The sequence below is a fragment of the Dromiciops gliroides genome, chromosome 3 (assembly GCF_019393635.1).
Source record: "Dromiciops gliroides isolate mDroGli1 chromosome 3, mDroGli1.pri, whole genome shotgun sequence".
Classification (NCBI taxonomy): Eukaryota; Metazoa; Chordata; class Mammalia; order Microbiotheria; family Microbiotheriidae; genus Dromiciops; species Dromiciops gliroides.
In genome coordinates, this window is record NC_057863.1 from 375,601,850 (window position 1) to 375,618,785 (window position 16,936).

At 36.4% G+C, this 16,936-nt stretch overlaps 1 protein-coding gene across 1 annotated transcript in view; it reads right to left on the reverse strand.

The window, feature by feature from the left end:
* THSD7B (thrombospondin type 1 domain containing 7B) overlaps window positions 1-16,936 on the reverse strand; it is a 1,126,956-nt gene that overhangs the window by 763,178 nt on the left and 346,842 nt on the right. Inside the window, exon 3 of the mRNA XM_043994926.1 lies at window positions 7,191-7,998. Within this exon, the coding sequence (XP_043850861.1) occupies window positions 7,191-7,998 (808 nt within the window). The remainder of the gene's footprint in view (window positions 1-7,190; window positions 7,999-16,936) is intronic.

Consider the following 16,936-nt stretch of genomic DNA (forward strand, 5'->3'; position numbering starts at 1 on the left):
GGACCAGTGATACAGGTCATCTTCAGAGGAAGTGAGAGTGAAGAGCTCCTTTGTGAAAACCACAGGAGTATCAGAAACCTACATGATGTACCTTAGAAGTAACCATGGGAAAAAAAGAAGAAGAAGAAGTAACTATGAATGGGAACAACTGGGTGGTGATGGAAATTTTTGTACTCAGATATTCCAGGACCAAAAGCTACAAAGTCGAAAGCATTCTCATTTAATATGCCATAGAAGGCCTTAAGTATCCAGTGCTCTGAGCTTCAAAGGTCCAAGGGGGTACTAACCCAAAGGGAGGTCTGCTTCAGTACAAAAGTCAAGAGGAAGTAGGATCAAGGTCTGTCTCTGGTAAAAAGCCCTCATTTGGGAAATGTGGCTGGAAAGATGAGTAAACTAAAGATACAGAACACTAGAAAGAACTACAACAGATACAGAAAGATAAAAAATAACTGATTAAGAAGGACAATTTCATAATTGTAAGCAGAAATTCAAAAGAAAAATATCACAAGGATTACTTAAATGTCTAGAAGAAATGAAGCAAGACATTAAAAAATGAAATAAAATCTCTAGAGGAAAGAATTGAAATGACAACAAATAGATTAAGACAGAAAGTTATAAACCTAGGCTAAATACTGGAATTTCTAAAAAGTAGAAAAGACAAAACAACAATCTTTGATTCTATCAGGCAGTAAAAAATGTTAGAACAAAATAGAATAATTATAAAAAGGAAGAAGTGCTAGATATTTGCAGCCATAAACAAAATAATTTGAAAAACAAAACAAGAAAATTTAGTAGTCTAAGAATAATTTTAAAAATTCAAAATTCAGCAGAATCCTAAATGAAAACACCAACTAAAAAGAAAGCCTACATACTCTGAGTCAAGGAATCTTAATGAAAACAGCCTAGATTGCTTAGAACCACATGACAAAGTGAAGATAGAGATAATCCACTGAAAGAAAGAATCTTCCTGAAAGAAATTTTAAAAGGAAAAGTTCCAGGAATGTTATCACCAAAATTCAAAGTTTCTGAGTCAAGTAAAAAAAAAAATACTGCAAGTATCTAGAAAGAAAACATTGAAATGCCATGAAACAAGTTATAATCACACAAGACTTGGTGGTGTCTACTATAAATATAAAGAGATCTTAGATTACAATATTTCAAAAGACAAAGGAGATGAGCTTACAACAAAAATAACACCCTGCAAAGCTGAGCATAATTCTGCCATGAGGGAGAAGGGATATTAAGGGGGAGTGAAGGGAATGGACCTTTAATTGATAGACTTTTAAATAATTTCTTAATGAAACAGTAAAAATTGAGTGGAAAATTTAAAATATAAACACAACCTCTAAGAAAAACCTACAAGATTAAAATTATTAGAGTAATTAGAAGAGGAAGTATTAGGCTAAAGAAAAGAGATTCTAATGGAAGAGAAAAAACAATTGTCCCTTCAGAAGCTTAATGTTTTTTAAGGGTATTGAAAAGTTAATTAAGAAAAAGTAGAGGACCTGTGGGTAGATTGGCTCTCTCCTGAGAGTTTTAAAGTGAGAAAGGAAAGGGAAAATAAAAAGAATAAGCTTCCTTTACTTTAGGTAAAATTAAGGGTATAGAAAGGAGGAAGGAGGGGGTAGATTTGCTCTTTCTTATAATTGTGTTACATGCGAAGAATATAACAGATATGGGGAAAATAATGGGAGAACAAGCCTTAGAAGAACCTTTTCCTTATTTCAAATAAGGGCTAAACCTTTCAAAGAAGGACTGAATACACCTATACCCAAACATGTACATAAATAGGTTAGTGGAGAAATATATTAAACTCAAAAAGTAAATAGGCAGGGATTGGGGAACAGGACAGTTAAGAAGGAAGATAATAGTGGGGAGGGAATAGTCAGAAGGAAAACAAACTTCTTGATCCTGAATGGGATTTAGAAAGAAAAAAAAATGGGAGAAAAGGTGAAAATTACTAGAGGTTCCATTAATTGGGTAATGGTTGAATAAAGTGTGGCATATGAATGTAATATGATACTATTACACTGTAAAAAAGGACAAAAGATAAGAAGGGGGTAGTCATGGCAATGCTGAAAAGAAAAAAAAGGAGAAAAGAGGGCAAGGGAGGTGGGGAGAAGAAGGAAGGAGAAGGGAGAGGAGATAGTAAAGGCAAATGAGAAGGGATATTGAAATCTTTTTTTTTTAATTTCAGAGAGGAGTAAAAAAGGAAATTATAAGGAAGTAAAGACAAGCCAGTCTGTCTGGAAAGTAATGAGTTGATTTTATTTTGCATATATATATTTAAAGTTAGCCATATGGAATCAAGATTCACAGTTACATATACAATCTTCTTTTTGTGTTCTAATTTGTATAGGAAATGTTCTTTTTAATTTTGGTTATTGTTTTGAATTTAAACAAGTAATATTTTTTTAAGAGAGAGTACTCTAAATTTCAAAACACTAAGAAAAAAATAAAATTAAAGCAGTTTACTGATTCTTTATTTACTCCAGCCATGTATCTCAATCACTTTCCTAAGCATATTTACCTAAGATTGTCCATTCTACAGCTTGGACTTTTCAACTCAAATGTACTTTGCATAAAGGAAACTGAACAAAAAATGTATTTTATTTCATGAGGCAGACTATTATGGGAAAAAAGACATATAATAATAAGAGGAAGATTGGTATCTGAGTGGGAATGATGAGCCATTCACAATATAAGTTGAAAGACTGTGTTAATAGAACCTCAGAGAAACTTCTGCCAAAGTGAAAGAGAAAAATTAAGGTATACAGTGATACAATAAAACCGGATCTTTAAACCCAATAGGCAAATCAATGATCAGGGAACACAGTGGCACCAAGAATAATATAGCAGTGTGCAGCTTTGTGAGGCTAAGCAGAGGGGAACATTGCTTGGGGTGTTTATCAAAAGTTAAAGCAATCAATGAGTGAGTCGACAAAGGCATTAATTAAAACGGCTGTCTTGCCCAAAATTGAGAAGGTGACTTTCAGAAAAGCAAACACATAGAATGGCATCATGAGAATAAAAATTAAATCTTCCTATAAAAAAAAGACACTTAATGAACATGATAGTAAGAATGTCAGAAGAAAATGCCTATGGCCCCAAAAACTTCACACGTATAATAAACAGTAACATCCCAGGGTAAGTTTTAGAAGGGAAACTTATCTTTTAAGGGTTGTAAATGATTAAGTAGAAACAAAATTAGTAAAATATAAGCTTTTTAAAAGTAAGACTTATTAATTTTTTACCCAAATGTTCAGTACAGTGAATGGAAATATGTAGGTGCTTAATAAATATCTGTTAAATTGAAATTAATAATGGAAGTTATTTGAAATCACACAATAGTTACATCCCTCTACATATACACACACCAGATTCTCATTTGCCAATAGATATGGTCTGGAAGTTTGAGATCCCTTTCAGAAAAGCTCTTTATATCCATTGATCTCTAGGTATTCCATTAAGCTGGGAAAATAACAATAGCTTTTTGAACAGGAGTGTGAAACTTGATATTGCCAAAATAAAACAGTGTTGGGACAGGTCATTCCATAAAGTATCATTCTTCCATTCACATGGAAAAAAAGAATGCCCTCAATTACTACCTTATGCTCTCAGAATCAGAATCATTCTGTGAAAGTAAATAATGCACTAATCCCTTCTTAACAATATATCCTTCACAATAACAATAGCTGACATTTATGGAATGCATTTCCAAACCAATTTACACATATTATCTCATTTGAGCAACAATCTTATGTAGTAGCTACTATAGACATTATTATGCCCATTATGCCATATGAAGAAACAGAAGCTTACTCAGAGGGGTCCAATGCCTTCCTCATGACCACACAAAAAGTATCAGTGGTAAGCATTATTTTCCTGATCCAAGTCTCGTATTCTATCCAATACACTATGCTGCCTATTTAAAAGAGGGAAAAATTATTCAACATTTCAAGAACCTAAGCTATATGATTAAAAAAACCCAGAAATGTCTGTACTCATATCAATTTTTCAATCAAAAAGCATTTATTATAAGTCTACTATGTGGGGCAGCTAGGTGGCGCAGTGGATAGAGCACCGGCCCTGGAGTCAGGAGTACCTGAGTTCAAATCCAGCCTCAGACACATAACACTTACTAGGTGTGTGACCCTGGGCAAGTCACTTAACCCCAATTGCCTCACTAAAAAAAAAAAATTAATTAATTAAAAAAAATAATTCTACTATGTGTCAGGTACTGTACTTTGAATGAAGAATATAAATAAAAAAGCAAAAGTGACCCTACCCTCACGTAGCTTACATTCTAACAGAGATACAACATATATAGGGTAGCAGTAGCCAGGGAAGGGAGTTTTAGTGTAGTCCAGTAGTCTCTTAACTTATTTGATTATATACTATTATCTGTTTCTAAGAATCACCATCACTATATTTATATATACCACTGCTTGGCTCCTGGTTCAAAACTGAAAGGAGAGAAGGACAGGGCTCTTACTCCCTCATCAGTCAAAGTCCTGGGGAACAGAAACTTCCACCAAAGGGTATCTGCTGGAGGCCCATAGTATTCTAGGGGAGATGCCAGGCCAAGAGTATATTGAGATTGGGGGTAGAGAGATATCTTTCTATCGCTGCCTATATAGAGCTTAGTTTATCACAGTCCTTAGGGGTTGACAGCCTTTGTGAAGGTGAGAAGGTGAGGAGCTTGCAAAATGAAGGCAAGGGGGCAGCCTCAAGAAGTGTGAGGCCATGAGTGAAGGTAATGTGGTTGTATTAGGGACAAACCCCACAATTATCTACTAAGGTAAGGATGGGATAGAACTTAATTTCCCTGTCATCTGATTGGTTGATCTACTTTTTGGAGTCATTTCATAACCCTCTGGAAATATTTGCATATCTATCCAGGAGGTCATGGCTCTCATTTTAGAAACCATTGGTCTAGGCAGTCACAAATATTGTGTGTGGAGGCATAAAACAATAGACTGCAATATCATCTCCAGTAGTAGTGGCAGTATTGATTTAATTATTGTTCCCAAGAAAGGAGTAGAGGGAGAGGAAGTAATATGGCTCTGAGCCCAGTGTCTGGGAAAATGGAAAGATACTTAAATTGGGTAGATCTCATTAAATGGCAACCTGGGATTTCAAGCATTGTCCAAGACAGACTTGATATTGTAGATTGGTTGAGTTTTCATTCACTCACCAATCAGGACAGCTCAATCTCACAGTAGAGCTTTAGAGATAGGGTACGATCTACTATAGCTGGAAAGAATGACAAGCATAAAAGGTGAAGGAAGAATATTTTGTCAGGATGACTCACATACCCAAACTAAAGATCAAAGTAATTTACAGTTCAATGGGCTACAGAAAAAAAGCAGATAATATGAAATATCAAGTCACTCCTTGACATAGTGTCTAATTAGAAGTGGCCCAAATCAGTTTGGAGAATCCTGGGTAAAATATATTAATTCCCTAAGATGAAAGGAAATAAGAATCAACATAGTCTTTTGCACCCTTCCTAGAATTTACAACAATGCAAGCACCTAACCAAATATCAAATAATGATAACAGTAACTGCTGTGAAATGTGTGTTTTTGATAATACTAGTGCCATTGAAAGGTATTTTAATTTTGAAGAAAATTGGTGCTACTTTGATGCTTTCATTTAAATGATCTGGGGGGAAATTAAAATAATAGTTCTTTCAAGATCTTCCTGATATTCAGATTGAGTTTCTCTGAATATAGGCTAAAGTAAAATAATTATCATTTTGAAAACATAGCTGCTGTTATCACACATCTGATTTCCTTTTGCCCTTCATTTATGTGCCAATTCCAATTAGTGCTGATACAAAACCTAATATTCTTATTAAAGCAAACTCTTTTTTAACTCAATTCATAATTGTAGAATGTCTGAACTTTGTGGTATAATTGTCAAAGAATAATAAATACATTTGGACATAACAGAACTCACATTAAACACATGACAAAAACAAAACTCAAAGCATAATGAAGAGTTCCATGGTGCTCACAAGCAGACTGCAACATATCACAAAAAAGGGATTGTACTAAATCCCCAACATAAAGGATACTTTCCAAAAGATGTACAGTCCAGGAAAAAAAAAAAGAACAAAGTCTGGTAGTAAACCTACCATCACTCTTATACATATACACACACATACGCACACAAAATTCTGTTTCTAAAAGTTAATGAATTTGGGGGGCAGGGCAGCTAGGTGACACAGTGGATAAAGCACAGCCCTGGATTCAGGAGGACCTGAGTTTAAGTCCAGCCTCAGACACTTGACACTTACTAACTGTGTGACCCTGGGCAAGTCACTTAACCCCAATTGCCTCGAAAGAAAGAAAGAAAGGAAGGAAGGAAGGAAGGAAGGAAGGAAGGAAGGAAGGAAGGAAGGAAGGAAGGAAGGAAGGAAGGAAGGAAGGAAGGAAGGAAGGAAGGAAGGAAGGAAGGAAGGAAGGAAGGAAGGAAGGAAGAAAGAAAGAAAGAAAGAAAGAAAGAAAGAAAGAAAGAAAGAAAGAAAGAAAGAAAGAAAGAAAGAAAGAAAGAAAGAAAGAAAGAAAGAAAGAAAGAAAGAAAGAAAGAAAGGTGTTTAGGGGACAGCTAGGTGGTGCAGTGGATAAAGAACCAGCCCTGGATTCAGGAGAACCTGAGTTCAAATCAGACCTCAGACACTTGACACTTACTAGCTGCGTGACCCTTGGCAAGTCACTTAATCCTCACTGCCCCACCAAAACAAACAAACAAAAAGTTAATGAATGACATTGGCAAAAAGTAATATATATTTGCATTTAAAATCTGAAAGTGAAGTTAATTTGAGTTATCTTCATTAAATAGCAGTAAAGCTTCTATTCACTTTAATAGCAGCAATGCCTTGTTCATTTTGTTGAACTCCTGGACAAAATGGGAAAACGTGTCTGTCTAAACAGACTTAAAGGATATAAGTGGTTAATGAATTGCAGTGTCATACAGAACAATGCGTAGTCTGTTGCCTATAAATAATTAAAATAACATAAATTTGCCTGAGATTTTGGATGTCCTTTTAAAAAAATGTACATATACATATATATGTTATAGCCACACATATATACACACATATGTTATATAGTAAAAGTTATTGTAAAATAAAGCTATAAAACACTAATGAAATAAACATGTCAATATTTAAGGCATCCTACCTTAACATGGCATTTTTCCCATCACTTCTCGTACATCGAACCTGTCTTGTTTGATAACCTATTTCTACATCCCATGGCTTGGAATGGTGGTGAGGCTTATAGCCTTGGTGCTTAAATGTGACCCGCTCTTTTGAATCAGAGCTAAAATCCAGAATAGTCCTTCCACTTAAACTAACTTCCTTAAGATGAGGCAGTCTACATTTACTCCAAGGTCCAACTTTAAGGCTAAATACATATTCCTCTTCCCCAAGAGGACAGGGGATATGAGAGTCACAACCCCTCGATTCCGTGAGATTTGGACACATCACACCTCCATAGAGCGGGGGAGAAATGACTGATCTAGTCCTGTGCTGCAGCTTCTTCCCACACCCCTTGCTGCACACAGACCATGGCGAGAACTCAGACACCACACAATCCCGGGGACAAGGAATGAGGCAAGCTTGTTCTGTGGGTGGCTGAGGTGCAAAATATTCACATATGTCACTGATAACCACAGTTCGGTTCAGTTTTTGAACACAACGTACTGTCCGGTGCTGGAGTCCATGCTGGGCTGTCACGCACTCCGAAGTCCTGGGTCTGACTTCACCATGAACCGGAGCCAGCACGCAAATCTGCCACTCTGTCACCTCCCACTCAAAGAGTTCACCGTGCCAGTCACATACTCTAAAGCAGCTTCTCTCCTTTTCAGGTTTATCAGCCTCTTCGCAGTTTGACAGAAGACTCGTCCAACCTTCTAGATGAAAGCACCACACTCCTCGAGTCTGAATACCACCTGGTCCACAGTTACCTGTACATCTCCCCCATGGACCTAAAGGGTTGAAAAAACAAGGTGGAAAATGATTAATATATCTACACATACTTTGTTTTAAAGAAGTAGAAAAAAGAGTTTAGTTTGCACACTTGAAGAGGTAGAAATAACTTCTAAAAAGACATATTTTTTCATTGATTTTATTATTTTTCTTTTTTACATAACCTTAATCCTAAATATATACCTTCCCCAACCCCAATATCTATATCAATATTGATATAGATAATTTATATATGTTGTACATTTATGAGTTTTATTTATGTATTATTCACACAGTAATTACACAAATTTGTCATGTAAATTATTTATATAAATTGATATGTATTTGTCATTTATAAAACAGTTATTTAAGGAATTAAAATACTAAGTTATATGTGTTTAAATATATCTAGGTGTAGCTAAATGTAACAATGTAGAAAATTTACATTATATATCATATATGTGTTTTTATATATGTTATATCTATATTTGATATATGTATAAAATATAATAAGATATCACAAATAATTTTTTTAAGATAATTTTTATATATAAAAAGAGAATGTTTAAAAAAAGCAGTTCACAAATTCTAACCAACACACTGACTGATTCTGACAGTGTATGTCATGTTCCAGACATCATCCAGCTACTGTCACAAATAAGAGGAGAAGCATTTTTTCATCTCTTCAGGGACAAGTCTAATCACTGTAGCAATATAGCGTTTGTTTTCAATTTTTTCCCCCTTTCTATTTGCATTATGATAGTCTTTGTGTAGATTATTTTTCCTGGTTCTGATTACTTCACTCGGTACAAGTTCAAATATTTCTTCCTAGGCTTCCCTGAATTCTTTATGTTCATGGTTTGTTAGAGTTCCATAACATTCTTTTACAATCATACATCATAATTTACTGAGCCATTGCACAGTTTATGCAGGCTTATGTAGAAAGAAATTTTGTTTAAAAATATAGAACTGATATATCTAAATAAATATTATTCTCATAAAATTTTAGAAATTATACAGTACTAGTTAGAATATGAGCCATATCCAAATAAAACCTGCTTCCCTCAAATGAGATATCTTTGAAAAGTAGAAACACCTTGGTGTATAATATAATAATAATGCAAAATTACATTTTAAAATAATGACATTTGGGGAAGAAAAATTTCCTCCAAAGAGTAAAACTGAATTACATTGGAAAGAACACTGACTTTGTAAAATCATGACCTGGGTTTCAATCTCATCTCATCCCTGCCAGTTGAGTGATCTCAGTTAGCCTTAGGTGACTTTATCCTCTCAGGGACTTAGATGAGAGGACATTGAACTATATGACTTTTAAGACCCTTTTCATCTCTAAATCTATAATCTTATGAAATCATGTTTTTAGAAGTGAGTACATTTGCTGGATATTACTCTGTAATTCAATACTTCTAATAACTCTATATCAGAAAATTCCCGCAGTTTAAAAGTAAAATAATAATAATAATAATAATAATAGCTATAGTAGCTAGCATTTATATAGCACCTTTAAAATAGTATCTCCTTTGATCCTCACAACTCCAGGAAGTAGGTGCTATTATTATATTCATTTTCCAATTCAGGAAACTGAGGCAAAACAGAGGTGAAAGGACTTGCTCAAGGTCACACAGCTAGTAAGTGTCTAAGAATTTGAACTGAGGTCTTGACTCCTGGCTGAGTGATCTATCTATGCAGTATATTCAGAGCCAGGGGATATTAGAGAAATGTCAGTTCTTTTCTCTATCTGATGGTCCTCACAGACAACAATGATGAACTAGATGTTAAAGACTTCTGAGCTTGGGATCAAGAAGACTTGGAATCAACGCTTACAAACCATATGACCTTGAGAAAATTACTTAACTCCTGTGTGCCTCAATTTTCTCATATGTAAAATGGAGATAATAATTATTATACCAGCCACCTCAAGGGGTTGTTTATGAGGAAAGCACTTTGTGAATCTTAGTGCTGTAGAAATATGGCCTATTATTATTCTCTACCTTTCCCCTTTCTTCAGTTTGTAATGATTGAAATGACACCACCAAAACTGGAGACTTACTGTAGCAAAACTCCACCATGAGGAGAAGTCCTCTGAGGGCAAGGCCATGCGGCTTTTCTTTGGTGTCAGGAAGTGACGTTGGCTTGTGGGAGGAAGAGGGGGTGAGCCTGGCTCTCTCTCTCTCTTTAGTCAGGACTCTGGTGGAGAGTGGAGCTAGGAATGCTCTCTCCCTTTAATAGATAGATGAATCTAGGCCTTTCTCTGTCTCTTTACCAAATTCTTATTCTCCTTAATAAACGCTTAAAACTCTAACTCTTGCTAAAGCTTATAATTTATTGGCGACCACTCATTAGATATTTTAGACAGTGTAGCTAGAATTTTAGCCCCTTACAAGTTCCTATAATTCCAATCTATAATTCCCCATCACATTGTTCTGTCCATTTCAAGGTGCTAAATCCATAACAGTCTTAGCAGAATCAGAATTTTCCCCCCTTCTCCATGCAATGGTTGTTTTTGTTGTTTGTCCTTCATTCTTGAAGAGGACCAATGACATCAGGAGGGTGATGTCTTGACTTGCAAGTGAATTGGATTATATTATATTATAGATAGACCTTAAACAGAAATAGAAAAATTTGAAACTGAGTTTCTTTTTGGGGGGAAGGGAGGATAATGAACTCTATTTTAGAAATGTTGAATAAGATATCCAGCTCAAAATTTGAAGCAGATAGTTGGTAATGCAGGACTAGGAGACTAGGGCTGAATATATATAAACTGGGGAGTCATCTCCATAGAGATGATAACTCCATGGGAATTAGTGAGGACACCATGTGATAGAATGTACAAGAGAAACGGTGTCCCAAGGCAGAGCCTAAGGGATATACCCACAGTGAGAAGATATGATAGGGATGATGATCCAACAAAGGAGACTTGAGAAGGAAGAATCAGACAGGAAATGGCAAACCATTCTATCTTTGCCAAGAAAACCCCAAATGGGGGGGGGGGTCACAGAGAGATGGACAGTTTTAAACAGCAATAACAATAATTAAATAGGTAGGCAGAGAACCCAGAGAGGGCAGTGCCATAAAATCCAAAATAAGGAGAGAGAGTATGCATTAGGAGACTGGTCAAATAAATATCAAGAAGTTTAGAATCCATTTGTAAAGATGAGGAACCCGAGGTGGTTTAGAAACGGCACATTCATTTCTCAAGGTTGCAAGGAGTAGTGTTGCTATATGTAACCTGATCATTGAGACTAAAATAAAATGATGAATGCATGTTTAAAATACACAATCTTTTCTCTTTCTCTTCTTTTTTTTTGGGTGGGTGGTATACAGGAGAAGACACTGAAGGAAGATTTGAGAAAATTCTCTACTGTCTGGGGATTAAGGGTAGAAAAATCTGGGGATTTAAAAAAATTATATTTATTTATATTTTTAGTGCTACTAATGCCTGGCCTTAAAAAAAAAAACTTATAACCACGGGAATCCCTATATGGAAGGTATATTGCCACACCTAATGGCAAATCCAGAGGGCAAATTTGCTTCTTACACTGAAAATACTTCGATGTATGAAAGGGTTAAAATTAGGTTTCTCCGCAAACACTTGAACATGTAGTCTAGACACGATGTAAGCTTATCAGTTTAAACCACATAACCTTTGCCTCTGTACCAGTGCTGTAATGACTATAGAGGCCATTCACAACTTCCACAGCATACTGATTTTTATAGCAGAGACAGAGAAAATACACCCAGATGTGATCACCAATCTGGCCTAATATTTATTTGTGCATATGTGTGTATGTGTGTAATGTGTATATGTATATGGCAAGAGAAGCTAGTGATGGAATTTTAAACTATTTGATATATTGACAGGGAAGTCAGAGCCAAACTATAAATGTGCTTCAGCCATCCCTGCTCACTTGGTAAGAAAACAGTCCCAAGGAACTATTCTGGCCTTAACCTTCAGTCAAGTCAATCATAACATTCCATCAACACAGCAGTACTCACACTTTTCAAACCTGATGTTCCTGACAAAGCTAACTTTGTTAGGCTACATTGTCGATCAAATGCTGTCACTTGGGGGAAAAGATTACTGCAGGTGACATCATCCCTTTTTTGGGGCTTAAATAGCTTAAAATGTCTTTATGAGAACAGTCACAATGTGTTTAGAATGAGTTCTGCTTTTAATGATGGAAATTACTTCCAATAAATCCACATACTTATCACTGTATATTTGCTCTAGTCAATGACTGCTCATGATATAGCAGAAGCAATTATTTCAGAGCATGAGCTCACCATACACAGACAGTAGCAGTTTCTTGAATTGCTGTTGCTATGCTTGAAAAAATTTTAGTGCATAATTAGACAGAATATCCTTTGTGTGTGGGGGGGAAGGATGGGGGGGGAAATGAGGGTGGGGCTTCTAGATTTATCATTTTATTCATGGGGCAAAATACTTTTATGGAAATTCTCTCTCCCCTCAGTAAGACTGGTGATTTTTCTCTTACCTAAACTGAATCTGTCTCATAATTTTCCTGTTTCTGTTGAGTCTGCCAGCATTCTTCCAGTCACCCAAGTTCAAAGCCATTCCTCTCACTTGTGCCTTATCCCTATCCACTCAGTTTCTGTGTCTCATCAATTTTACCTTGTCAAAATGTCTTGCATCACTCCCCTTCTTTACACACTCACCACAGCCGCTCTGATTCAGGCTTCCATCAATCCAACTGGTCTCCCTTCAACCAATCTCTCCTGATCTCCCATGTATCATTGACACAGCTACATCAGATTTTTGCTGATAAACAGGTAGGAGATGGCCAAACTATCTGAAGACAACATCCAGAAAGAGTCCAGGCTGCACTTGGTCCTACGTCTGTGAGGGGGCATCATCAAACCTTCCCTTTGCCAGCTGTCCCAGAAGCACAACTGTGAGAAGATGATCTGCAGCAAGCATAAGGCCTACTGTGCTGTAAACTTCCATAAGAAAAAGTGCTGCCACACCAACGATCTGTACTCCAAGAAGAAGGTCAAATAAAGACCAGCCTCAGGGCCCAGTTTTGGTCAGGCTCCCCTGACTGAAGCACTCTTGAGTAGTCTCTTGTAAGAAGGCCTTGTTTCTGGGTTTAATGGGGCTATGATAATAATAAGATCCCCCTTTTAGTTGAGAAGCAGGGGGAAGGGGGCAGCTAGGTGGCGCAGTGGATAAGGCACCGGCCCTGGATTCAGGAGGACCTGAGTTCAAATCCAGCCTCAGACACTTGACACTTACTAGCTGTGTGACCCTGGGCAAGTCACTTAACCCCTGTGCCCCCCCCCAAAAAAAAGAGAGAAGCAGGGGGAAAAAAGATCCAAATCCATCCTATCTTTCTAGATGGATCAAATAACTGCATGTTCTAGCCTAGTGGTGTCGTTGCTCATCCTTTGTTTTCAAAGAAAACCAGTGACATCATGGGCTGATGTCTTGACTTATGTGTGAATTAGATTTAAGAGAGTCAGAGTTGCACAGAGTTGTCGGCCTCACTCTTTCTTCCACAGTCATCAAAGTCCACTGGCAAGGCAAAGGTCGAGATGAGTGGCAATGGCCCAGGATGCAGTGATGACCTTGGTGTCTTCAGTATCTGACCATGTTCTAACATACGGTACCTAGTGGTATCAAACTGAAATAAAAATGTTCCCTGCCCTCAGCATATTAACTTAGAAAACCACAAATGAGCAGTATCTATATTGTGTGTTTTCATTTGTTTTGTTAAATTTCCCAAATACATTTTCATCTGCTTTTGTCTTACTCCTGACACCTCTGCTCTAACAAAAATGAAATATTTGCTCTGCCCTATACTTGCCACTCTATCCCCCAACTCAGTGCCTTTGAAAGTCTATTCTCTATTATTGTGCTATAAGAAATGCTAAACAGGATGACTTCAGAAAGTCCTGGAAAGACTTATATGAACTGATGTATAGTGAAGTGAGCAGAACCAAGAGAACATTGTGCACAGAGACAGAAATATTGTTTATTGAAAACTGTGAATGACTTAACTAATCTCAACAATACAATGATCCAAGATAATCCCAAAAGACTATTGATGAAACATTCTATCCACCTCCAAAGAAAGAACTGATATTGATGGTACACAGTGTGTTATTTTTTTATTTTCTTTCATTTTTTCTCTTATTCAAGTTTTTTGTACAAAATGACTAGTATGGTAATGTTTAACATAACCAAACATGTACAACCCATATCTGATTGCCTGTCACCTTAGGAAGGGGGGAGGGGAGGGATAGGAGGGATAAAAACTGGAATTCAAAACTTTAAATAAAATGTTTATTACTTAAAAAAAAAAGAAAGTCTATTCTCTATCACTGGGATATTCCCCTTTCTCTTGGAACCCCTATTTCCTTTCAAGGCTCAATTCAAGAACTACTTACTTTGAGAAGCCTTTCCAGATTCCTCCCAAGTGTGAGTGACCTCTGTCACTTTCTAATTATTTCATATGCATGTGTCTACATATACATATATGTTATTTCCTTTTATTTAAGCATGTTGTGCCTCCTTGGTATAATTTAAGTTCCTTGAGAGCAATGACTTTTATATTTAGGCTTTTATATTTATATCTCCAGAGATTAGCACAGTACATGGCATATGTTAAATGTTTAATCATAATTTTGATTGGTTTATTGAAAATTCCCTGGAGCATTGAGAAATTAAGTAGTTTTCCCATTTTTTTAAGCAAGTCAAAGAGAGAGCTTAACCTAGGTCTTCTGGGCTCTATGGCCTACTGTGTATCCATTAAATCATATTGCCACTCTGCTATGAGATTACTGATTTCAATATCATCTTCAAATGAATTTCTTCATGATTCCCTTTGGTTTTCCTTAATTTTGTGATTCATAAATTGAGATGCTATTTCTGCCTTGACTTGTATTTGGTTAAATAAGTAAATGCAGTAATATTTTAATCCGAGTTTTAACATTGAATAAGAATTCTAAAATATATAACATCTTATAAAATTAATATAACTTTTGCTTGAGGCAAATTGTGATTTAAACTATATGAGTTCTGTATTTCATGATGCCCAGCAGAAAAGAAAAAAAATAAAATATTTAGAACCTTTTGTAATACATTTGACAAGTTGTTTTTGAGGTCTCCAGTATAGTTCTACTCAGATACCCCCTGTAATATGAAGGACTTGGGTTCTTAAATTCTGTGCCCTCTGAGCATGAAGTTCTGGTAGATTCTACACAAGAAAGAAATGTCCAAATATTGGTCAAGTAACTGCCTTTATTAGTATTTCAGAAACCTTCTGCTCATTAAAAATTACTGAGGGGCAGCTAGGTGGCGCAGTGGATAGAGCACCGGCCCTGGAGTCAGGAGTACCTGAGTTCAAATCCAGCCTCAGACACTTAATACTTACTAGCTGTGTGACCCTGGGCAAGTCACTTAACCCCAATTGCCTCACTAAAAAAAAAAAAAAAATTACTGAAGATCTCCCGAAAGAGCTTTTGCTTGTGTGTGTCAATATTTCCCATGGTAAAAATTCAAACATACTAGTATTATTATAAAAATAGTTTTGACCCCATGAATCCTTCAGTGCCCCCAGAACATCCCAGAACTATACTTGGAGAACTGCTTACCTCGAAAATACTGAGAGGCTCAGTATCTTCTGAAAGTTGACAAAAAAGGGACGAAAACTATAATCAGAACTCATGAAACCACCAACAATCGTGTGAAGGATATACCACACACTGAAACATTAAAGATCATAATGAATTTTGTTATTAATCTCAGACAAATTTGATTCAACTATTCCCCTTTTTTGTACGGAGTGGGCTGTTGTTGTTTTTGTTTTTTTTTTTTTCCCAATTAAGAAGGTCTATACTTCTAAATGACCCTATCCAGGTCTTGATTGTTTTTCTCTATAGCTCATTCCTCCCTATCCCTTCTCCCTTGAGAAGTTATTTTCTTTCTTAAGAGACTGAATCATAGTTTTCCTCTCAATCCCAAATGTTGCCCTTATAAATGGTGAGTTCAATTTACATGTTAATGTTTCCTCAGATATCCTGGTCTTCAGGCTCATCATCATTACCATCAGCTCCCATTATTTATACCTTTACTACAACTTAGCTGCACATCAGAACATTCATATCCTTGACATCTCTCCCACCCTTAACTGTCTGGTAACCATGATACAGAATTCTGAAATTATTCTCTGACTGAAACTTCCCAACCTTTTCCCTACATCTGCCTCAATCTTGACTTATATTTATCCTTCATCCTCATCAGAATCTCCAATCACTCTGCCCTTCCCTCCTATTATCACAACTATGATGTCATTTTCTTTCCTTCAAAATTTTGATTTCATAGTTTCAACCAGGTCAACCTTACATTGTCCTTTACCATCAAATCCTTTGTCCCTGTGTTCCATCTCTGCCATCCCAAACCCAAACCCTGGATGATCCCTAACATTGCTTCCACCACTCGTCCACAAATGCTGTTGAACACCCTGGAAGAATACAAACTAACACACTGAATGGGACCACAATGAATTTATGTCGTTGAATCTGAGATAGGCCTTCACTTATGCATGGAGCTATTTTATTTTTTTCTTCCTTGACTTTCTATGAAATACCCACAAAGGCTCTGGGAAACCGTGTCCCTTCTCCTGACAATCTTCCTCATTTCCCAAGCAGATGCACTCATTTTGGACTTCTTTCACTTCTCCAACACCCCTGGGTCCCAAGTATATTCCCCTCTTTCCTCTACTTCTCAGCTTGCTTTTGTGTGTTGTCTTCCCATTAGACTGTAAACTACCTGAGGACAGGGACTCTTTCTTTTTCATTTTTGTATCCACAGAAGTTAATGGTGTCTGGCATCTAGGAGGTACTTAAGGTGTTTAATGACTTAACAAACTTAAACCACTTAATCCCCACTCCCTGTTAGCAAAAGACTTCACTTCC